Here is a 25,405-nt window from a genome sequence, read left to right as displayed (position 1 = left end):
ACATGCTTCTCTGCCCAGACTAAGATCTGGTTCACCTCTCTTTGAGCAGCTCGGCTCCTGGTGCCTCCCTGATGATTGACATAAGCCACTGCTGTGGCATTGTCGGACTGGATCCTGACCGGGCAACCCTGTAGCCTGATAGTCCAGGCCTTTAGGGCTAGATATACCGCACGGATCTCCAGAATGTTGATGGGTAAAGTCCTCTCGGTCTTGGACCCCAACCCGACAGACTGGCATCTGTTGTTACCACCATCCAGGTAACCGTTAGAAAGGATTTCCCCTTCTGCAGGTTTTTGGGTATTAGCCACCAATTGAGGCTCTGACGCACCGCTTGAGACAGGTGCATCGGAAAGTCTAATGCCTTAACCTTCTTGTTCCAGGCCGACAGAATACTGTGTTGCAGCAGTCTTGAATGAAACTGAGCATAGGGAACTGCTTCGAATGAAGACACCATCTTTCCTAGCAGCCTCATACAAAGGCGGACAGAAGGACCCTTTTTGATCCTGACTGCCAGAATCGGCTCCCTTAAAGCAGTGATCTTTGCCTGAGGAAGAAATACTTTCTCCTGGCTTGTATCTATGATCAGACCCAAATACTCCAGTCTTCTTACTGGTTTTAGGAAAGATTTTTCTAGGTTGAGGATCCAACCTAGGTGTTCCAGATACTTGACTGTGGTCCTCAAGTTCCCGTTCAAGGAGGCTACCGACCGGTCTATCAAGAGCAGGTCGTCTAGGTATGCTATGACAGTTATACCTTGAGCCCTTAATCTGGCCAGAGGAGGAGCCAAGATCTTTGTGAACACCCGAGGTGCAGTGGCTATTCCGAAAGGCAGAGCCACAAACTGAAAATGGCGCCCTCCTATCTCGAAGCGCAGAAACTTCTGATGAGCAGGAAAAATGGGCACATGCAGATATGCATCTCTGATGTCTATTGATGCCAGAAATTCTCCTCCCTGCAGGATGGAGACTACTGTCCGAATTGACTCCATGCGGAAGGACTGAATCCTTAGGAATCGATTCAGATCCCTTAAGTCTAGAATGGGTCTGACATTCCCATTTGGTTTTTGGACTGTAAAAAGGTTGGAATAAAAGCCCAATCCTTGATCCTTCATGGGAACCACCATAATGACCTCCTGCGACAAAAGTCCCTCTAACGCTAGAAGGAGCGACTGCTTTTTCTCTGGATCTCTGGGGACACTTGATCTGAGGAAACGAGGAGAGGGAAATTCTTGGAACTCCAGCTTGTACCCTAAGGTTACTGTGGAGATTACCCATCTGTCCTGGAAGTCCTCCTGCCAGAGCCTTGAGAACTGTAGCAGTCTTCCCCCCACTCGAGCGAGCAGGGGCGCCCCCTCATAAAGAGGCCCTAGTGTCTTGCCTAGTAGGCTTCTTCCCCCAGGACTTCTTTTGTCCCTGGGGTTGACTCTTGTTTGTTGACCCAGATGGAGGAGGCCGTCGTGACTGCCTGGAGGCTGATGCCCCTAGCGCTGGGGAAAGAGTCCGTTTGAAAGAGGGACGCTTACTCTTCTTCTTAACAGGTAAGAGAGTGCTTTTCCCACAAGAGATTCTCTTGATATAGCTATCCAAGTCTTCTCCAAACAACCTTGCACCACAAAATGGAAACCCAGCCAGCAGCTTCTTACATGGTGCTTCGGCTGACCAATTTTTCAACCATAGGATTCTACGTATATGCACCAACCCAAGTGAAAGACGAGAGGTTTGCATGATAAAATTTCTGATGGCGTCAACAACATAACATAAGGCCACTGGAAGGTTAGCCAACCCCTGGGCCTGCTGTTCAGGTAGAACTTTGATGACCTGCTTAACATGGTCTCTTAAGTATTGACAGACTCCAATCGCTGCTACTGCAGGTTGAGCCACTGAACCTGCTAAGGAAAAAACATCCTTCAACAGGGATTCCATCTTTTTATCCACAGGATCCCTGAGCGTCTGAGCATTGTCTACAGGACAAGTCAGACTATTATTTACGGAGGAAATGGCTGCATCAATGGCTGGTATTCCCCCCATTTTAAATAAACTTTTCTTCCATAGGATAAAGTGTTGAAAACTTTTTTGGCGGAAAAAAACGTTTATCTGGGTGATCCCTCTCAGAATAAAGGAGCTTTTCAAGTAAATTATGAACAGGAAAAGCATGTGCTGTTTGAGGAGGTTTCAGTGACCCTAAAGAAGAAGAGGGTTCTTTAACTGATTCAGATATGGGCAACTTAAATGTGGAGCGGACCAATCCAGTAAGGATCTGTACTAAGACTTTCTCCTCTTGGGAAGCCGAAGAGGATCCCTCTCCACCTGATTCCTCCGAAGAGGAATCATCCGTCCCATCCTGATCCTCTGAAAGGGATTCTTCTCCTTTATCCCAGAGCTCCTCCGCCTGAGGGTCTTGGGAAACAGAGGAAGGCCTAGTACGTTTTCTTCCACTGAGTGAAGATGTAATCACGGCCATTAATCTTTCCTCTAAACCATTAATGGTTGAGGAAAAAAACTCCTGTGTAATGTATACAGGGGCTGAAGTGCCAAAAGCAGGTGTAGCCTCTGACCCCAACGGTTCTCCCTGGCTAGCCGTCCCTGGCCCCTCAGGGGGGAAGGATGCTGCAGAAAGGGGGTCCTCAGAACCTGAATGAGATCCCCTAGAGCCTCTGGTTTTTGGGGTATTTGAACCTCTTCTACCCATAGTGCAAAGCAACAAGGTGGAGGTATCACAAAATGAACACTGACTGCTGAGCGATGTAGTCTGGCAAAAACCTTGCTACCAAATGCCCAGTCTGGTGTTGCCTTAGTAAATGCTGCCTAGGAGAATGCCTGTGTCCCACCTTACATGCGACCGTCAGCTCTGTGTCCCTCCGAAGGCTTTGTGCACCTGTAAAGTGTGCCTCTTATAGCCATGCAGCCAGCCTGTGGGCGTCTGAGCACGCTAGACGCTGTGCTGATGCCCCCCCCTCTACTGCCCCCCCCCCCCCCCGTTTTTCAAAAAACGAGCGCTTCGGAACAAGCATGGAGGAAAGGCTGGAGGTGGGGAATGAAGGCGAGAGGCCGGTAGTGATGGGCCTGCACGTGGCAATGGCGGCGGCGGCAGTGAAAGTGCGGTGTACAACCGCCTCACAAACCATCCGCGGCCTCCCCCTAGCCTGGGGAGAATATCCATAGGAGAAAACCCCCCATCCCATCCTACATGGAGCCGGCCGGAGGAGCTTGTGCAGCGTGAGAACACTGAGACATCAGCATGAGAAGGTATGTGCTCTTGGCAGCCCCCGGTGGCGACAATAGGCATAGCAACATTTACCTTAAAGGAGAAACCTACTAGAATTAAAAAATTCTGTGGAATCTCCCTTACCTTATCCAGCTGCAGGATTCTGTTTTATACAGACCCAATCTTCGCCTCTCATGGTGGGCTCCGTTTGAAAAAACATGCAGAGACTGGGGCCCCCTACGAATAGGGGGATCCACAGTTCTGGGCCTGTAAAGCACCCGGCCAGAAAATAAGGCTAGAAAAACCATTTTCTGAAATGCAGGGTCCAGCTCTCTAAAAAGAGGAAGCGTTACAGGTAAAACCTCATTTCTTCGGACACGAGGCCTGGGTACCATCCAATTTGGCCTAGAAAGGACACTTTGAAATGGATCCGGTTCGCCTGGCTTGCCCCAGTATAGGATATAGGATATTCCCCTTGGAGCTCAGCACAGGACATCTTTACACGTCCATCACCTAAGACACTGGCGTAAAAACTGAGGTATCCCTGTAAGGGGAGGGATTATATAGGGGGTTGAACTTCCTGGTTAGGGTGAGCCAGTATCCAATCACCTAGTGATACCTATATAACCCATCAGTTATTACTGTGGCTCTGTGTCCCGTGATGTTCGAGAAAGAAACATATGTTTCCGTTCTGCACATGTCTACTCTGCACAAACTATTGGCACTATATTATACATAATGTATAATAATAACAATATACTGTATATATATATACTATATATATATATATATATATATATATATATATATATATATATATATATATATATATATATATATATATATATATATATATATATAGACATTCCAATAATGTCACATGTCCTTCTCCTGTGGTGGTGGGTAATCCATGATAGCTTGGGCTCAGAAGAAGTGGATTGAATGATGCTGGCTTGTCATTTAACCCAGACTGGGGACATCTAGTGGCAGGAAAAAATACTGCTTATAACAGTTCCAAAATGACGGTGAGTATTGCAGGAAAAGCTGTTTTTTTTTTTGTTTTGTTTTTCTTGGGATGGAAATTTTTTATATAAGTTTGGAGTGGAATTCCACTCCAATGAACCATTAAATGGATCAATTAATTGTAAATAAAAAAGTATCCCCATTAGTCAGTAATAGCTGTCTGCAGATAATAAATCACACTTTTTTCACTTTTACTCATTTTTTTAGGTTTAAAGCTGAATTGCAGGATTTCAGCAACTTTGTAAATAGTGCAGGCACACTATTAGTTAAGTCCAATCAAATGCCTGTCACCCCTGGGACTTATGTCTATTACTTGTTCTCCTGGGGGACACACTCCTCCTCTCTGAGAGGAGAGAAGCACACACAGCAGCTATGCCCGCCCCTCCCCTCTGCTGCCCATTCACAGAAGCCTTTGTATTTTGTAAATGAGTTCACATAATAAAAAGGCAGAAAAAAATGGGCAGAAAGAGAGGAGGGGAAGGCATAGCAGTTCCAGGGATTCTGCTCTTGAAAGAACTGAGACCACAGTGAGTAGCATTGGAGCTCCTGAAGTTATCTTCCTGGAGCACAATAAACCTGTCAGATGTGAATAATACAGATAAGTCTAAAGGCAGCAGGCACCTTGTTAGACTCACAGTAAGCCTGCTGCTTTTACAAAGTAGCTGAATTCCTGGAATCCAGCTTAAACAGCCAAGAACGAGTTCTAAAATGATCTTTCAGCTTTAGATACCACATACACATTGGCTTCCCTCTCACCTCCTCATCGGACAGATCTGGATGCAGTCGGCGTTTACATCCAGCGTATCTTAGCAGGGACGTCAAAGCTCGTAAGCCGAAGTCGTAGTGGTCTTGCTTGGAAAGTTGCTGAACAGCCAGGGAATATAAGGTGTAGACCTTCTTAGCCAGGAGCTAGAAGAGAACATGAGAGAGTGATTGCTGGAGGGTCCTACAGAAATGTGACTGCTATTTGTCCCACCACACAACACACAGATGGTACCTTGCAGTTACTGAAGCCTTCTGCGAATAGAATAATCTCTGCGATCAGTGTGGAGTCTGGTACCACCATGGAGATGGGTCTGAACATGGACTTGAGGTTATCTGGGAGCTCAGTACGGCCTGCATAACCTGTGACCAGAAGAATGGGTAAGTGATAGAGGAACATAAGATAAATTCCAGGGGAGTCCCAGGTCAATGGAACTTAAGAGCAAATGAGGTGTCATCATACGTCATCATAGTACGTGGGCTCAAGAATAAATTGGTATAAACACTCAGTTTGATATTTAGCCCCAAAAAAACTCATAGAATGCATGAAGGTAAAAAACCTTGTGCCTTTACAACCACTTTATTGTAATGAAAGCTGCAGATTTAGGAGAATTGAAAATGACTTTTAAAATAAACTCACAGTTTAGAGCCTAGTGCTCAACATAAGGCTCTTTGGGACTTATTGTGCTGTCCTTGGGTCCAAGCAGCCAGTAGCACGAGCATTGACTTGTAGAGGGGCTATAATGTCAGTGAACTCTAGCAGTGTCATACATTTCCCTAGTCTCTTACATTCTTCTGCAGCATATCTCCAGGCTTCAGCTATAGTTGTAGCGTGATACTAGTCTCTGACAATCCAATATATCACTGCAGGTTTAGAGATTATGTATGATTTTAGTGGTTTGGTTTAGATCTACTTTAATATTTTGGGTTTATGTCCATATCTTACATGATATGTTTAAACCCACTTCATAAAAAACTATCAATAAATGGTGTATTCCATGCTGTTCATACTCACTCAGTCACTATGGGTTTACTGTATTCTGCAAAATACCGTATTTATCGGCATATAACACACACTTTTTTCCCCTTAAAATCAGGGGAAAATCGCGGGTGCGTGTTATACGCCGATCCCCTGCGATCCCCCGCTTACTGAGCGGAGCGATCGCCGACCGCGATTTGAAAATGGCGCCGCCGGCGCCGAAATACACAGAGCCGGTCCTCGGCTCTTCTCGGCCACTCTCGGCTTCACTCGAGCGCCGCCCGAACCTAGCCGAGTGTACTCGGCTAGGTTCGGCTAGCTCCGCTCACAGTGACGCCCATCCCGGGGCGGTACTACGAGTGCAGCCGAAAGTGGCCGAAAGTGAACGAGAGCCGCCGAGAAGAGCCGAGGACCGGCTCTGTGAATTTCGGCGCCGGCGGCGCCATTTTCAAACTGCAGTGACACTGACATGTCACTGCAGTTTAACTGCAGCCTGGGCGAGGCTGCAAAAGGACACAGACAAAGCTGCAGATCGGCACTGGCAAAGCTGCAAGGCTGCAAATGGACACTGATAAGGCTGCAAATGACACCAAGGCTGCTGACTGCAAGGCTGCAAATGACACCAAGGCTGCTGACTGCAAGGCTGCAAATGACACTGGACAAGCATGCAGATGGACGCTGTGCAAGGCTGCATTGATGGGCATTTAAATGTAAGTTTTTTTCCTTAAAACATTTTTTTCCTTATAATTCCCTCCTAAACTTGGGGTGCGTGTTATACGCCGATAAATACGGTACCTGATAGATCCTGTTGCTCTCTATCTCCACCTTCTGTTCATTTCCCCAATTCAGCTAGGGATTTTGCAGCACAGTGTTGGCAGCTCTGTGCATGATCAGTTTTCAGTGAGTTTCTATGCTGAGCATTTCCTCACTGTCACATCTGAGCAGCCCATATGACTATGGAGTCACACATGTGGGTGTATGCACAATGGTAAAGGACAGCCCACTCCCTCCCTCCTCCTCCATGCCCACTAACCAGCTAAACACAATAGGGGCAGTGGGATTACATATAGATTGATGGAGGCTTCACCTCCCTGTTATTCTAAGACACAGGTTGGAGGGGCGTGACACAGCCTGTGGCTGGCAGAAATCCGCCCACACCATGTTATTGCCATAAATAATAAAGATTTGATTTCAAATATATAACTGTATGACAATTTAAAACTGTTTATTGATATTAATTGTTCATTTCTACTCTGTATTCCAAAGGCTGTATTTTTTTGGAACTTGTGACCAGCATTAGAGGACAAGAAGCTTCTTCTACTTATGTTTCCCTGCAGACAGGCTGGGAGAGAGCTGGGTCATGTGACAGCTGTATATCAATTAGGAAAAAGGTACTTAGATGTTTTTTTTTAATTAAAATAATTACAGTGCCATCATCCATATACAGTGATGGAAAAAAGTATTTGATCCCCTGCTGATTTTGTACGTTTGCCACTGACAAAGAAATGATCAGTCTATAATTTAATGGTAGGTTTATTTTAACACTGAGAGACAGAATAACAACAAAAATATCCAGAAAAATGCATTTCAAAAAAGTTATAAATTAATTTGCATTTCAATGAGTGAATTGGGTATTTGATCCCCTATCAATCAACAAAATTTCTCGCTCTCAGGTGTCTTCTATACAGGTAACGGGCTGAGATTGGGAGCGCTATCTTAGGCCCCTTTCACACGAGGCGGACTTCGTTTCTTCGGAGCCCGTCTCGGTCCGCCGGCTCAGTGGGAGATCAGTCTGTTGATCTCCGCTGAGCCGGCGGATGACAGGTCCCTCTCTGCTCACTGAGCGGGGAGGGGCTTGTCAGGCGCCGCTGCCGCCTATGGAGGGATCGGATGAAAACGGACAGCATGTCCGTTTTCATCAGATCTCACCCGATCTGATCTGCCAGCGACGGACCTGGACGTAGAGCCATCCGTCTGCTTTTAGCGGATCGGTTGTCAGCGGACATGTGTCCGCTGACATCCGACGCTCCATAGACTAACATGGAGCGCCCGTTCAGGTCCGCCGTCAAAACTGACAGGCGGACCTGAACGGTCCGATCGTGTGAAAGGAGCCTTAAAGGGAGTGCTCCTAATCTTGGCTTGTTACCTGTATAAAAGACAACTGTCCACAGAAGCAATCAGATTCCAATCTCTCCACTATGGCCAAGACCAAAGAGCTGTCCAAGGATGTCAGGGACAAGATTGTAGACCTACACAAGGCTGGAATGGGCTACAAGACCATCGCCAAGCAGCTTGGTGAGAGGGTGACAACAGTTAGTGCGATTATTCGCAAACGAAAGAAACACAAAATAATTGTCAATCTCCCTTGATCTGGGGCTCTATGCAAGATCTCACCTTGTAAAGTTTAAATGATCATGGGAACGGTGAGGAATCAGCCCAGAACTACATGGGAGAATCTTGTCAATGATCTCAAGGCAGCTGGGACCATAGTCACCAAGAAAACAATTGGTAACACACCATCCATGAAGGAGTGAAATCCTGCAGTGCCCCCAAGATCCCCCTGCTCAAGAAAGCACATGTACAGGCCCATCTGAAGTTTGCTAATGAACATCTGAATGATTCAGAGAACTGTGTGAAAGTGTTGTGGTCAGATGAGACCAAAAATCAAGCTTTTTGGCATCAACTCAACTCCCCGTGTTTGGAGGAGGAGGAGGAATGCTGCCTATGACCCAAGAACACCATCCCCACCGTCAAACATGAAGGTGGAAACATTATGCTTTGGGGGTGTTTTTCTGCTAAGGGGACAGGACAACTTCACCGCATAAAAGTGACGATGGATGGGGCCATGTACCATCAAATCTTGGGTGAGAACCTCCTGCCCTCAGCCAGGGCATTGAAAATGGGTCATGGATGGGTATTCCAGCATGACAGTGACCAAAAACACACGGCCAAGGCAACAAAAGGGTGGCTCAAGAAGAAGCACATTAAAGTGGGGTTCCACCCAAAAAAAAAAAAAAAACTACATGAAAAATCCTAAAAAAAAAATACAAAAAAAATTTGGATATTTTTTTTTTTTTTTACTCACCTCTAAATGTCTGTTGCTAGGGGGTCCCTCGTAGTCTGCCTCTTCCAGTGCCTGGGCTGGTGACATCACTTCCCCCTCGGCACAGGAAGGGCTCAGCTCTGCTCCCTCCTGTCAATCATCTGGGACCCATTACAGGTCCCAGGTGACTGAGCAGCCAATCACGGCCCCCGAACGGAGGGGGAGACGAGCGGGGCTTCGATCCCCCGCATCGCTGGACCCAGGGACAGGTAAGTGTCCAATTAAAAGTCAGCAGCTGCAGTATTTGTAGCTGCTGACTTTTAATTTTTTTTTTTTTTTGACTGGAACTCCTCTTTAAGGTCCTGGAGTGTCCTAGCCAGGCTTCAGACCTTAATCCCATATAAAATATGTGGAGGGAGCTGAAGGTTTGAGTTACCATATGTCAGCCTCAAAATCTTAATAACTTGGAGAGGATCTGCAAGGAGGAGTGGGACAAAATCCCTCCTGAGATGTGTGCAAACCTGGTGGCCAACTACAAGACACATCTGACCTCTGTGATTGCCAACAAGGGTTTTGCCACCAAGTACTAAGTCAAGTCTTGCGAAGGGGTCAAATACTTATTTCACTCATTAACCACCTCAATACAGGGCACTTTCACCCCCTTCCTGCCCAAGCCATTTTTCAGTTTTCAGCGCTGTCGCAATTTGAATGACAATTGCGCGGTCATGTTACATTGCACCCTAATGAAATTTTTATCATTTTTTCCCCACAAATAGAGCTTTCTTTTGGTGGTATTTGATCACCTCTGTGGTTTTTATTTATTGCGCTATAAACAAAAGAAGAGGGACAGTTTTGAAAAACACAATATTTTTTATTTTTTTTTTAAATAAATATCCAATTTTTTTAAAATTTTTTTTTACAAATTTTTTCCTCAGTTTAGGCCGATATGTATTCTTCTACATATCTTTGGTAAAAAAAAAAATTGCGAAAGCGTATATTGATTGGTTTGCGCAAAAGTTATAGCGTCTACAAAATAGGGGATAGATTTATAGCATTTTTATTTATTTTTTACTAGTAATGGCGGCGATCTGCGATTTTTATTGTGACTGCGATATTGCAGCGGACATATCGGACACTTTTGACACATTTTTGGGACCATTCACATTTATACAGCGATCCGTGCTATAAAAATGCATTTTTACTGTGATTACTGTGTAAATGTGACTGGCAGGGAAGGGGTTAACACTAGGGGGCGATCGAGGGGTTAATGTGTGTCCTAGGGATGTGATAACTGTGGGGGGAGGGGACTCACTAGGGGAGGAGACCGATCGGTGTCCCTATGTACAAGGGACACACCATCGGTCTCTCCTCTCACAGGACGTGGATCTGTGCGTTTACACACACAGATCCACGGTCCTGCTCTGTTACCCAGCAATCGCGGGTGCCCAGCGGACATCGCGGCCACCGGGCACGCGCACCGGCCCCGAGCGACGCAGCAGGCATGCGCGCGCGCCCCCGGCGGCACGCGCACACCCCCTAGTGGCTCGGGAGGGCGATCACGTCATATGACGTCCGCCCAGAACAAGAGCTGCCTCGTACCGCCGTCATATGACGGTGGGCGGTAGCTTAGTGGTTAAAATGCAAATCAATTTATAACTTTTTTGAAATGCGTTTTTCTGGATTTTTTTTGTTGTTATTCTGTCTCTCAGTGTTAAAGTAAACCCACCATTAAAATTATAGACTAATCATTTCTTTGTCAGTGGGCAAACCTACAAAATCAGCAGGGAATCAAATACTTTTTTCCCCTCACTGTACAAAAATAGAAGGGACAATGTAAATTAAACAGTGTGTGTTTAGTATCCTAAAGAGAGGGATCTCACCTGGATTCATGGTGATAAAGATACCGCAGGACCCCACCAAGCTGATGTCTCGGCCCTCAAAGACAAACCGGGTCAGGTTGGCAGAAAGAGCAGAAAGGATGGACAGGATTTGTTGGGCCACCACGGACAGAACTTCAATGTTGATTCGGTTAAATTCATCAAAGCAGCCCCAGGCTCCGGTCTAGAGCAGAAAAAGATGGAAATGATCCATGGCCAGAGAAAGAAGAAGATCAATGACAGTGGACTGAACCAAAACACCCTCTTCTGTAATCTGCCATTACCCATTAACAGGGCAGTATGTTCCATACTATTTAGACTCCTAGTGCCCAACTCCATGTTCCTTTTTGGCACTTGTGCAGTCCTTAGACCCCAGCAGTCAGGGGTTTTGTAAAGGGGCTACAATGACAGTGAGCTCTAGCAGTCTCATGTGTCATGTTCCCATCTTTGACTGTCTCCTGAGGCATACCCTCAGCCTCTATTTACTTCTACAGTATGTCCCCATTCACTGATCAACTCCTGTAAAATGTCTGCTCTCTCTGAAAGTCTTCTGAAGCATTACATATAATGAATATTATGTGAGGCCCCTAGGTGATATCAGGGGCTGCAGCTGAGGTCTTTTATACCTCTTACGTTGACCACTACTGATTTAGACTTTTCCCAGTCTAGTCTGTTAAAATTATTCACTGCAAAGGTACATCACAGGACACAAGTCCTTCTCCCCACCTACAAAGCCCTCCTGAGACCCCTCTTTAATCATTTGGAGTCTCATCGACATCACTTGTGTTGATCCATTTTTATAGAACGACTTGGAACTTGACATCAGCCACTCGCCAACTCTCCAAGTCCTTAAAGCAGTTGTCTCCAGACTGCAGCCTGGGGGCAGGATGTGGCCCCTTGTTTGCCTTTATCCCTTGAGACATTACTCCTGCCACTGACACCAACAATGGGGCATAGTTCCTGCCACTGACACCACTGATATCAATGATGGCGCACTACTCCGCCCACTGATACCATTGATGGAGCATAATTCTTCCCACTGATACCAATGATGGGGTATTATTCCTCCCACTGACACCAATAATGGGGCACTATTTCTCCCAATTAAACCAAACATGGTGCATAAGTCACCCTACTAACACTTATGATAGGGCATAATTCCTCCCACGACATCTACCGAAATACACCCCGATATACCTTCCACGCTTTACACTTCATGCCCACAGGTACAATCATTACTTCCCTCATTCAACCCCACCGCTATAGACGAGGTTGCTAAACTACTTGCTAATGTCCAATTAACTACCTGCCCTCTGGATTCTGTTCCCTCGCAAGTGCTACCCTCTGACTCTATTTTACACTCTCTAACCCACATCTTCAATCTCTCTCTCGCTTCTGGCATCTTCCCCAACTCTCTAAAACAGGTACTAGTCAGCCCCATACTTAAAAAGCCTTCACTGGACCCAACCAATCTTAACAACCTCTGCCCCATCTCCTTGCTCCCCTCTCTATCCAAACTCCTTGAACGTCTGGTCTACAACCGACTGAGCAACCACCTTTCCGAGAATAGCCTTCTTGATCCCCTTCAGTCTGGATTTCGTCCTCAACACTTCACAGAAACTGCTCTCCTAAAACTAACAAACAATCTACTAACGGCCAAAACCGATGGACACTATTCTGTACTCCTACTCTTGGACCTTTCTGCTGCCTTTGATACAGTTGACCACCCCCTCCTCCAAAATCTCCACGTCGTTGGTCTCCATGACTGTACTCTTCGCTGGTTCTTATCCTACTTATCCAACCGCACCTTTAGGGTTACTTAAAACTCTACTTCCTCCTCTTCTTTTCCTTTCTTTGTTGGGGTCCCCCAAGGTTCTGTTCTTGGGCCTCTCCTATTTTCAATCTACACCCCCTCCCTGGATCAGCTGATAGCCTCCCATGGCTTCAAATATCATCTCTACGCCAACGACACCCAAATCTATTTCTCTATCCCTCAGCTCACTCCCTCAGTCTCCTCACATATCACTAATTTACTAACAGATATATCAGTCTGGATGTCACACCACTTCCTCCAGCTCAATCTATCCAAAACTGAACTTATAATTTTTCCTCCAACACGGGCACCTTCCCTGATTACTCTGTCAAAATCGATGGCATAATTATCAGCCCATCCCTGCATGCTAAGGACCTAGGTGTAGTCCTGGACTCTAAACTCTCCTTTAAGCCCCGTGTCCCAATCCTACCGCCTCAACCTCCGCAACATCTCCAAAATACGCCCCTTTCCAACCAACGACACAACAAAGCTCTTAATTCACTCCCTGGTCATCTCTCGCCTCGACTACTGCAACTCCCCACTCATTGGCTTATCTCTACATAGGCTATCCCCCCTTCAATCCATCATGAATGCTGCTGCCAGACTCACTCATCCACCTCACCAATCGCTATGTGTCTGCTACTCCTCTCTGTCAATCCCTCCACTGGCTCCAGCTCGCCCAACAAATTAAATTCAAAATATTAACAATAACTTACAAATTTAGCACCCAGCTACATCACTAGCCTAGTCTATACCAACCTAATCATTCTCTTCGTTCCCCTCAAGACCTCCTGCTCTCTAGCTCCCTCATCACCTCCTCCGTTGCTCGCCTTCAGGAGTTTTCTAGAGTCTCTTCAATCCTATGGAACTCCTTACCCCAACCTGTCCGATTATCTCCTACTCTATTAGCTTTTAGACGATCCCTGAAAACCCTCCTTTTCAAAAAAGCCTATCCTACCCACACCTAAAAAAAGCATTTTAATTTTCTCCATCAGTTCATCCCCCACAGTTATTACCTTCTGTTTCACTTGACCCTCCCTTCTATATTGTAAGCTCTAACGAGCAGGGCTCTCTGATTGCTCCTGTATTAAATTGTATTGTAACTTTACTGTCTGCCCTTCTGCCCTCATGTTGTAAAGCACTGCACAAACTGTTGCCGCTATATAAACCCTGTATAATAATAATAACAATCTATGATGGGGCACTATTTCTCCCCCTAATACCAAAGATAGGGCCCTATTTCTCCCCATAATACCAAAGATGGGGCACTATTCCCCTCACTGACACCAACGATGGGGCACTATTTCTCCCCCTAATACTAAAGATGGAGCACTATTGCTCCCACTGGCACCAAAGATGGAGCACTATTTCTCTCCCTAATACCAAAGATGGGGCACTATTCCTCCCACTGACACCAACAACAGGGTGCTATTTCACCCCTATTACCAAATATGGGGCATTGTTCACTATCAGTGGGCATAGTCTGGCCTCCCTAAAGTCTGAAGGACAGTAAACTGGCCCTTTGTTTAGAAAGTTTGGTGACCCTTGCTTTAAAGCAGCAGCTGGGAACTGTAGATTGGCTATAAAAACACCCATTGAACCCTTCTTTTTGGAAATATTATCTTGATTTAAAGCCTTGTGATTTCTAGTGACTGAATGTCAGCTCCAGCATGTAAGAGTTGCCCCGCCCCCCGGTAATGTTTGCATGGAGTATGTAGATCTGGTAACACAACCATAATTTTTTTCCATGGTAATATTTTCTCTAGGTAAGCTTACCTGTTCTTGTCAACATAATGGTGGGGTGGTCTGGGATATGGACAGGGATGGGTTGGGGGTAAAAATGGAACTACTGTTTCAATGAATCCCCAGCCCGTTGCAGATAGGTACATGTGTTGCAGAGGCTTACATTTTAATTGGGTAATAACATCTCAGGGAAGGTTTCTGGATTTCCTTACCTGAGCCAAGCCGGAGTACATTCTTGCCATAGATTTATAATCCAGTCCTTCTGAGCAGTTTACAACAATCACATACATCCCCAGAGCCTTTCCCAGGTCTTTTACCGTCTCAGTCTTTCCAGTACCGGCTGGGCCCATTGGCAAGCCTCCGCGGTGGAGGTGCAGGGCGGTGGTGAGAGTCATATAACATCTACAGTGTAAGGACAAAGTGAAATCCATGGATCAACATCACAAATATAATATTGGTGTCACCATCCTATATGATAAACCCAACAACCCACTCTTCAGGCTTCTAGAACAGGCCACACACTGACCTCACATCATGAATATTTTATTCCACCTGGCTGGTTTGCTAACAGTCTGAACCTATGGCCACACCCACTGATTCATTTAATTCCTATTGAGCTAAATCACCCTCCACAATTAAGACCAATAGAAGTGAAACACATCAGAGAGGTGTGGCCATAGACAGGGTCTGTTGGCAAACCAGTCAGGCAGACTATAATATTTATGGTGTGATGTCATCAGTGTGCGCCCATTCTTAAATGTCTGCATAGCAATGAGCGGCGACAGGCCTGAACCTGAGAGACTATGGACTGGAGGAGAGCTTTGTGCTACACTTGTATTTGCGATCTTCAACAACCCACCCTATTTACAATATACCATAATTACCCAGATAATGATGCAAGGGGTATTACCTGTCAGTGAGGGGTGTGATCACAAGACGTCCTGAATTTCCCAAATATTCATACCCATACTGGAAATGAGTATTTGTCTGGCTAATAATGCAGTCATAAACACCCTGCAAAAAAAATAATGATATTTATATTATTCCTGCCTGTATCACCCTGCAGGAGGAGGACTCATAGCTCCCTTCTGTCTGTATCACCCTGCAGGAGGACAGACTCATAGCCCCCTTCTGTCTGTATCACCCTGCAGGAGGAGGACAGACTCATAGCTCCCTTCTGTCTGTATCACCCTGCAGGAGGAGGACAGACTTATAGCTCCCTTCTGTCTGTATCACCCTGCAGGAGGAGGACAGACTCATAGCTTCCTTGTCTGTTTAACCCTGCAGGAGGAGGACAGACTCATAGCCCCCTTCTGTCTGTATCACCTTGCAGGAGGACAGACTCATAGCTCCCTTCTGTCTGTATTACCCTGCAGGAGGAGGAAAGACTCATAGCCCCCTTCTGTCTGTATCACCCTGCAGGAGGACAGACTCATAGCCCCCTTCTGTCTGTATCACCCTGCAGGAGGACAGACTCATAGCTCCCTTCTGTCTGTATTACCCTGCAGGAGGAGGACAGACTCATAGCTCCCTTCTGTCTGTATCACCCTGCAGGAGGAGGACAGACTCATAGCTCCCTTCTGTCTGTATTACCCTGCAGGAGGAGGACAGACTCATAGCTCCCTTCTGTCTGTATTACCCTGCAGGAGGAGGACAGACTCATAGCTCCCTTCTGTCTGTATTACCCTGCAGGAGGAGGACAGACTCATAGCTCCCTTCTGTCTGTATCACACTGCAGGAGGGGGACAGACTCATAGCCCCCTTCTGTCTGTATCAGCCTGCAGGAGGAGGACAGACTCATAGCACCCTTCTGTCTGTATCAATCTGCAGGAGGAGGACAGACTTATAGCTTCCTTCTGTCTGTATCACTCTGCAGGAGGAGGACAGACTCATAGCCTCCTTCTGTCTGTATTACCCTGCAGGAGGAGGACAGACTCATAGCTCCCTTCTGCAGACTCATAACTCCCTTCTGTCTGTATTACCCTGCAGGAGGAGGATAGACTCATCGCTCCCTTCTGTCTGTATTACCCTGCAGGAGGAGACTCATAGCCCCCTTTTGTATCACCCTGCAGGAGGAGAACAGACTCATAGTTCCCTTCTGTCTGTATCACCCTGCAGGAGGAGGACAGACTCATAGCCCCCTTCTGTCTGTATCACCTTGCAGAAGGAGGACAGACTTATAGCTCCCTTCTGTCTGTATCACCCTGCAGGAGGAGGACAGACTCATAGCTCCCTTCTGTCTGTATCACCCTGCAGGAGGAGGACAGACTCATAGTTCCCTTCTGTCTGTATCACCCTGCAGGAGGAGGACAGACTCATAGCGCCCTTCTGTCTGTATCACCCTGCAGGAGGAGGACAGACTCATAGCGCCCTTCTGTCTGTATCACCCTGCAGGAGGAGGACAGACTCATAGCGCCCTTCTGTCTGTATCACCCTGCAGGAGGAGGACAGACTCATAGTCCCCTTCTGTTTAAGCCCTTTTCTACCTTTAGTCGGTGGGGAGATCAGACAAGGGACATCACCTTATGCCAGTAAAAGCGCAGTTGACTCAGCCACTCAAAGGAAGCCACATCAGTGCATCCGCTCTTCAGCATCTTATCAATGACATCTCTGGCGTGAACCTCAACCGTCACAAGTGCCACCAGTTTGAGGCGCAGAATTTTTGTAAGGTTTCCTCGAATGGCGTCAGAATATTTATGCAACATGGAGACCTAAAATTGCAATGGTATTGTGTGAAGGCAGGGACAGAGACACCTTTAATATCATAATGTAAATCACATAATACAACACAAACAAACAACACACCTGCTTCTTTTTCATTATCTTGAGAGACGATTTGTCTGCACGTTCTTTAGCAGTCACTAGAGATTTGGTGACATCTGTGGTCCACTGGATCTGGCTGGCAGTGATCAGCATCTGCAGGGAAGGCAGACAGATAATGTAGAAAATGTTTTTCTTTTCAATTTTTAATTAATGCATTTTTTTTAATACTGCAGTTGTATCCAACAGTTACACTATTAAACATTTAATGTTAATTTTGCCAATGATACCTCCATCCTGCATATATGACATTGTTATCACGTGACTGAGAACTACTAATAAGCCCATCAACTAAGCAAATTGTTGGCTAGTGGCATTTAAAGGGAGGACACTTATTTACATACCTTCAGGATTGAGCAACATGCTGGGGAAATGTAATTATGCAGATTGTTGGTGAAAGAGGTTGATGTACTCATATGGAAGCTTAAAGTGGTTGTACAGCCACAAGGTTTAGAATGCATTAAGGTGAAAAGCCATCTGTGCTGCAGCTCCCCCCAGACCCCCTTTTATTACCTGAGCCTGATATGATCTGATCGAGCTCCAGCCGCTGTCTCTTTCCTCATTGGATAGATTGGTTCCCACTGCTGTCAATAAAATCCAGTGACATAGGAGCAGGGGGCAGGGCCGAGTCCCGCTGTCTGTGTCAATCGACGCAGCAGTCAGACTAGGGAACGAGCCCGCACAGGGTGCCCTCAGGGAAAGTGGTTTTACATGTGGGCACCCGATGAAGAGGAGGGGCCTGAAGCCCCGACGGGGCACCCCAGAAGAAGAGGATTGGGGCTGTTCTGTGCAAAACGATTGCCTAGAACAGGTAATTATAACATGTTTGCTATTTTTATTTAAAAAAAAAAACAGGGGTTTACACCCCCTTTAATATACAAAAGAGGGTTTGTGGCAAAGTATGACTTTCAGCCCCAATAAATGAGTAAAAGGCAGATTCTCACAAGAAGTTTGCATTGCTCTGTTGTTATTGACTTCCTGGCCTAAATAGCCCAATGGATGGAGCTCTTATTGGTTGCATTGTTTGCAAATGCTGATACATATGACCACCATTAGACTGCTGATTTCTGATTGGTTGCCATGGCTCGCTCTGAATGACTCACAAGTCATTTTTATTATTCTGCTGTTAATGACTTCACAATCCAACACAGCTATTAGTAATTATGGCTTGCTCTGAATGAATGACAACTGCCAAAGTTTAATATGAGGTGTTGTTTTTCACCTACCTGCCCTGCCCACTCCTTCACCCACTTGTCCCGTTTGTTGCTCATCTTCTTTAGCGTCAGGCGACAATTTCTGAGAAGCTCCCTCAGCGTCCAGCGCATGGTCCTCTCAATGTCGCACAGCCAGGTCTACAGCAAGAATGCAGTGATTATACAGAGTTGTCCAAGTCAAACTTAGCAGCAACAGCATGCATTGCTTGACAGTAATATATATTTTTATATAATTATATAACGGAAGTAAATATGCACACTGATAAATACAGAATATATATATATATATATATATATATGTATATGTATATATATATATATATTTCCTGGACCTCCCCTTGTCAGCCTACTATGGGTCAGCTCCGCCCCCTCTGACCCCTCCAGGACCACCTCTTTTCTAGCCCATAAAAGGGCGGCTGTCTGCCCACACCAGTGTTCTTTTTTCGTCCTCGCTCTGGATGCCTTTTAAAGTTTTTTTTTTATTTATTTTTTTTTTTTCCTCTTCTCCATCCATCCATCCTGTCGGGTTCAGCCAGGGGCGTAACTACCACCATAGCGACCCATGCGGACGCTATGGGGCCCGCAGCCGAGTGGGGCCCAGTGAAGATGAGAGCACCGCCGCCACAGTCTCCCAGCCAGGGGAAGAGAGAGGAGAGAAAGAGGCGAGCTGTCCGTATCAGCAGAGAGCTGAATTGCCCGATGTAATAGCTTTCATTAGAACTTCCAGTGTTCCCAGGGCTCACGTCACATAGCTCCACTTCTTGGCCCGGCGCCTTTGATAGACAAAACGCCGATTCAATGTGGGACATGTGATGTCATCAAAGGCGTTGGGCCAAGAGGTGGGGCTATGTGACGATGAGCCCTGGGAAGACAGGAAATTCAAATGAAAGCTATTACAGCGGGCAATCCCGCTCTCTGCTGATCTGGGCGGCTTGCCTCTTCCTCTGCATAGGTGAGGCTGTATAGGGCACAGGCAGACCAGGCTGTATGGGGCACAGGTCACGCTGTATGGGGCACAGGTCATGCTGTATGGGGCACAGGCAGGTCACGCTGCATGGGGCACAGGTCACGCTGCATGGGGCACAGGTCACGCTGCATTGTGCACAGGTCACGTTGCATTGACACTAGGGCAGCTGGGGGGGGGCTGTTTGCAGGGGGGCCCCATACAACATTTTGCTATGGGGCCCTGCTATTTCTAGTTAGCCCCTGGGTTCAGCTTCTCCCAATTCAGAAGACCCCCCCCATATAGGCTGTAAATCTCCTGAGAAGGTGGGTTCCCGCGGTGCTGGGATTGTATGGTACAGTATAAATGACTGTGTATTACTGGCAAAGGTCACTGGCAGTTTAAATGACTGTATATACCTTCGTTAGGCAGGTGCTGGCACTCTCTCCTTCCATGTTTTTGTGTGTTTATGGTTTGGCTCACTGGCACTTGTAGTTCACCTCCTCCACACGTACTCCTTTCAGGAAGCTCAGAGTTGTGCAGGTGAGGTCAGAGGTAGCTTCCTCTTGGGTTGTCTAGCAGCAAACACCAGAATGCTCACTGCTGATTGCAGCAGCCTCTGTCCTCTAGGCTGATCTCAATCTCCAGCTGGTCAATCTGCTTCTCTGCTCTGCTCTGGTAAGCCTCCTTCCAGGTACTTTCTGCTGTGTTACTTGTCTGTCAGAGTATTTTTATTATCCTGTACCTTCTAGGACTGGGGAATTTTGCCTGCCTGCCTAGCTGCCTTAAGCACCGAAGATTTGGATGGAGAAGTTTATTTTAATTGTAGTTATTTTTATTTATTTATTTATTTAAAAGAGAGCACATCCTTTGTGTTTTACAGAGAGAAGGACCCACTGCGAGATAAACTCCCGCAAAGAGGTTCCAAATCAGCAGGGACTAGACATGACAAATCGCAGAGTCGCATGCAGCTGGATAGATGCCTGTTGTCACAGCATTCCAGATCTCCCTCGCTCTTACCTCACTTTAGTCGCTCGGTCCCAAGCCAAGAGAGGTCAAGACATCAGACGGCTCAGGACAATGCTGCAAAAGCACACCAGGTTAAATCCTAAATTAAGCACGCAGTCAAGGAAGGGTTAAAGAGTGTTTCAAGGAATCCTGCTCATCCTGCTGTATCTTCACCATCTGCAGATTCAGATCATGTGTTTTCAGTGCGTTTTAACTCTGAAGTCGATAGCGATTCGGATCCATCTGAGGCTGAGATGGTCTCAGAATCGCATACGTTTGATTTTTGCACTGGTTCCCCCCTTGGTGGAGGCTGTTAAGGAAAGAATCGTTGCCTCCAAAGAAACAGCAAAGATACTACCCATTTTTAAAGAAATCGTTACCCTCCTTCCCATTTCATTTCTGAAATTAAAAAAGTAATTGACGATGAGTGTGTGTGGGGGGGGGGGGGGGGGCACCTGAGAAGAAGCTCAATGTGCATAATGGAGTATCGAAGCTGTACCCCTTGGGACACTACGCCTAAGGTGGATGCTTCATTACGTATATTCGCCCGCCACATTATGCTTCCGCTGGAGTATTCGGTCTCTTTTAAAGATCCTATGAATTGCAAAATAAACGCAGACCTAAAAAGGTTGTATAGTTTGGACAGCAGCCTGCAGACCGGCGGTAGCACTCACTCCTGTGGCAGCAGCACTTGGGCTAGGTTCGCACCTGTGCGTTTTTTTTGGTGCGTTTTGCGGATTTGCACTACCGTCCGTTTATCATGGTCTCCTATGGAACACGTTCTGCGGAATGCGCTGGGAGTGCATGGGTGTGAATCCAGCCTAATGCCCCGTACACACGGTCGAATTTTCCGATGGAAAATGTCCGATCGGAGCGTGTTGTCGGAAATTCCGACCGTGTGTGGGCTCCAACGGACATTTTCCATCGGATTTTCCGACACACAAAGTTGGAGAGCAGGAGATAAAATTTTCCGACAACAAAATCCGTTATCAGTAATTCCGATCGTGTGTACACAAATCCGACGGACAAAGTGCCACGCATGCTCAGAATAAATAAAGAGATGAAAGCTATTGCCCACTGCCCCGTTTATAGTCCCGACGTACATGTTTTACGTCACCGCGTTTAAAACTATCAGATTTTCCGACAACTTTGTGTGACCGTGTGTATGCAAGACAAGTTTGAGCCAACATCCGTTGGAAAAAATCCTAGGATTTTGTTGTCGGAATGTCCGAACAAAGTCCGACCGTGTGTACGGGGCATTAGTGTGTGGGTGGCGGAGCTGGTGGATGGATGTTTGGATGAAAGTCTGGAAAGTGGCAGTTCTTCTCCTTTGCAGACTGCTGTAGAGTTGTAGCTGAAGTGGCTGTCGACCAAGATGACAGCAAAGATAATGGCTCTTTAAGACACAGCAGCCCTTTCGGTTTAACAAGAGATCCCAAGAGGATTCAGAGAGGCCAGGGCTTACAGACAGTTTTTCAGACAGTGGAGGGGAGCTGGTTCAACCTTCCAGAAACCTTCCAAGCCCAGGGCCAACAAAGCTCCTGGAGCTGTTTCCACTGCTGCGTCCCCAGAGTCGCGCAATTTACACTGCGACTTTGCTGTGCAATTTGTGATGCGATGTCATTCGACCTGTGAAAACCATGTGAGAACATATCACACAGATGTCGGAACAAAGTAGTGCAAAAACCTTTTTTGGAGTCGCTGAAACTTAAATCGCACCAATTAGAACGGGGACCATTGAAATACATGGGTTTTGATTTGTCATGCGACTTCGCAGTAGTGGAGACAGAGCCTAAGGCTTCGAATAAGTCCTTCTGAAGCTGTCTCCACTTAACCCTCTCAAGTAGGAGCAAGACTAGCCTAATTCAGGGGGGGTTTGGGCAGACAAATTACATGATGCCTGGATTGTAGCCGTCATTCGATCACGTTGTCGTCTCGAGTTCAGAACAAGGCCCCCTCAGACCTTGTTCATAGAAACTGGACTTCCTACGGATTTGGAAAAGAGGCAATGTTTGCAAGGATATATAGGGGAGCTGTTGGCAGCAAGGGCCATCCTTCCGGTTCCAAGGCACGAATTGGGTCAAAGAGTATGTTCCCCCTCTGTTTTTGGTCCCAGAGGCTTCAGGGGGTTTCGGACTAGTTTTTGACCTCAAAAGTCCTGAATTCTTACATGAAGGTTCCACCATTCAAAATGGAGTCATTGGAAACGATCGTTTCGGTTGTGGAGTCAGGAGACTGGATGGTTTCCATTGATCTGGCGGATGCGTATCTTCATGTCTCTATAGACGCATCTCACCATCGCTTTCTCAGGCCTTCCGTGGAAGGCTTTCATTTTTAATCTCTCCCATTCGGTCTCTGCACAACTCCGAGAACGTTTTTTTAAAGCTACTGTCTGCTGTCGTTGCGACTCTCAGGGTCAAGGGAGTGCAAATATTTCATTATCTAGATGACATGCTACTTCTGGGTCCGTCAAATGAGCTCCTTCTAGTTCATGTGAATTCACCTGCAAAACACTAACTCATTTCGGTTGGTTGATCAACTTTCGGAAGAGCCAGATGCATCTGACCCAAATGTTGGAGTATTTAGGAGTACAATTCAACACGAATCGGGGTCGTGTTTCTCTTCCTCAGAGGAAGGTCCAGGGGATCCAGTCTCAGACAAAGCAGTGATGGCCAGGCCTTCTATGATGCTGAAGGAATCCATGCAGTATCTGGGGGGTTTTATCAGCCACAGGTCCAGTAGTCCCGTGGGTCAAGTGGCGCAGAAGGAGGATTTTAATGCAACTTTCTTCTTCAGTGGGATCATCTGCCAATTCCGATAATCTGGTCCCTGGTTGGTGGTCAGTAGCTCGCAATCTTTCCAGCGGAGTTCCGTTGAAGGCCTCAGAACCAATAGTGGTGTCGACCAATGCCAGTCTGGCAGGCTGCAGGGCACACTGCCTGGGACAGCAGGTTCAAGACCAATGGTACCTTTGTGGGGCGAAGAGTTCAAATTTCCTGGGATTGGATGCTGTCAGACGTGCTCTTAGTGTTCCAACCTATGTTGCGAGGTCCAGCTGTCAAGATTCTTTTGGACAACAAAACTACGGTGGCTTATGTGTCTCATCAAGGGGGCACAAGAAGTCACCCTCTCCTTCAGGTGGCATGTCAATCTTCCTCTGCACAGAGAAGAATCTCGGCTCTCTTACAGCATCTTAACTCCCAGGGCCTGGCAATGTTTTAGCAGATCGCTTAAGTCGAGGCTTTTGGGGGATCACAACAAATGGGGCCTCAACCCTAAGTACCTACGCAAGATCTTCAGGGTCTGGGGGACGCCTTCGATAGATCTTATGGCATTGGAGAATTGTCAACTGCCTTACTACTTCACCCGGACCTAGCATCCACAGGCATTGGGTCAGGGTGCTCTGTCCAGGTCTTGGAACTTCCCCTTGGTGTATGTGTTCCTGCCGCTTCCATTGGCTCTCAAAATCCTGCTGAAGATTCAGCGAGAAAGGGTCACAGCAATAATAGTCCTATCTTACTGGCTCAGGGAGCTGTGGTTCCCTCTGGCTTGGAGGATAAAGTTGGGCTCACCAATCCCTCTGCCTCCTTCTCAAAATCTCCTTCTGCAGAGTAGGGCCTGACACCCGAACCGCAGGAGGATAAAGTTGATGACATTATTACAGGTTACATTCGTTCTGACGATCCTATCACCAGATCTGGAATACTACGGAAAGGGGTTGGGACCTTGGATCTCCTTCAGTATCTAACATTTTGGAGTTTCTACAGAGTAGTCTCCAAGGGTTAGCTTATAATTCGCTAAAGGGTCAAATCCCCGCCCTGTCGTGTACAAGATATGCTCTACATCCGTTGGTGATCTGATATTTTTTTTTTTTTTTTTTTTTTTTGGGGCAGCCATAGAAATCAGACCTCTATTGAAATCGTTTTTTCCAAAAGAGGACTTGACACTAGTCTTGGGAACATTGCTGGTTCCTCCGTTTGATCAAGCTTTCTCTTGTTCATTATTTCTTTTAACAGTTTTTTGTTTTTTACTAGCCATGGCCTCGGCCAGAAGAGACTCCGAGTTGTGCGCCTTCTCATCTAAAGAACCATATTGTTTGGTGCTCCCAGACAAGATAGTCCTTAGGCCAATACTGAGCTTTCTACCTAAGGTGGCCACATAATTTCGTATGAACTGGGAGGTCATTCTCCCAGCCTTTCCGGCGGATGCAGCTGATGAGTGGAGTAGGTTAGACCTGGTCTCTGCGTTTTCAACCTACCTGAAATGGACTAAAAGCTTTGGCAAACAAGATCAGCTGTAGGTTTTCCAATGGGGACTAAAAAGGGTATGCCAGCAACATCCAGAGTTGGGTCTTCCTGGTTTGTCAAGACCATGCATATTGCATACAAAACGCTGGGCCTTCCTCCTCCTCCAGAGATCAAAGCACATTCGACAAGGGGTATAACAGCATCCTGGGCATACGCAAAGGTCGCCCCTGAGGTAGTTTGCAGAGCAGCAAGCTGGAGCGTGCCCAACACCTTTTTTATTAGGCATTACAAGCTTAATATGGCATGTCCGCCTGAGGAAACATTTGGCTCTACAGTATTACGGCGGCTGTTGCCCATTAAAAATTTTGAGTTGCATTGAGGGTTTGGCTTATTTTTTATTTTTTGTCTTCCCTTCCTTCCTAATATTGCTTGGTACATCCCATAGTAGGCTGACATGGGGAGGTCCAGGAATAAGGAAAATTGTTGTCCATACTTACCGTAATTTTACTTTCCTGGATCATCCCCATGTCAGCCGGAGGATTCCCACCCAGTTTATCTGTCGCGAGGTGGGGTTTTTCTTAACACTGGTGTGGGCAGACAGCCACCCTTTTATGGGCTAGAAAAGAGGTGGTCCTGGAGGGGGTGGAGCTGACCCATAGTAGGCTGACATGGGGAGAATCCAGGAAAGAAAAATTACGGTAAGTATAGACATTATATATATATATATAT

General features: G+C 46.5%; 1 protein-coding gene across 1 annotated transcript in view; it reads right to left on the bottom strand.

Moving 5' to 3' along the window:
* Window positions 1–25,405, bottom strand: part of DNAH2 (dynein axonemal heavy chain 2) — a 391,751-nt gene that overhangs the window by 162,430 nt on the left and 203,916 nt on the right. Inside the window, exons 32-39 of the mRNA XM_073623723.1 lie at window positions 18,491–18,616; window positions 17,250–17,360; window positions 16,967–17,155; window positions 15,355–15,458; window positions 14,657–14,846; window positions 10,892–11,072; window positions 5,225–5,352; window positions 4,984–5,136 (exon numbers count right to left, since the gene is read on the bottom strand). Of these exons, the coding sequence (XP_073479824.1) occupies window positions 4,984–5,136; window positions 5,225–5,352; window positions 10,892–11,072; window positions 14,657–14,846; window positions 15,355–15,458; window positions 16,967–17,155; window positions 17,250–17,360; window positions 18,491–18,616 (1,182 nt within the window). The remainder of the gene's footprint in view (window positions 1–4,983; window positions 5,137–5,224; window positions 5,353–10,891; window positions 11,073–14,656; window positions 14,847–15,354; window positions 15,459–16,966; window positions 17,156–17,249; window positions 17,361–18,490; window positions 18,617–25,405) is intronic.

Source organism: Aquarana catesbeiana, linkage group LG03, assembly GCF_042186555.1.
Source record: "Aquarana catesbeiana isolate 2022-GZ linkage group LG03, ASM4218655v1, whole genome shotgun sequence".
Taxonomy (NCBI): Eukaryota; Metazoa; Chordata; class Amphibia; order Anura; family Ranidae; genus Aquarana; species Aquarana catesbeiana.
The sequence above is the reverse complement of the archived record's forward strand: the minus strand, read 5'-3'. Positions and strand labels throughout refer to the sequence as shown.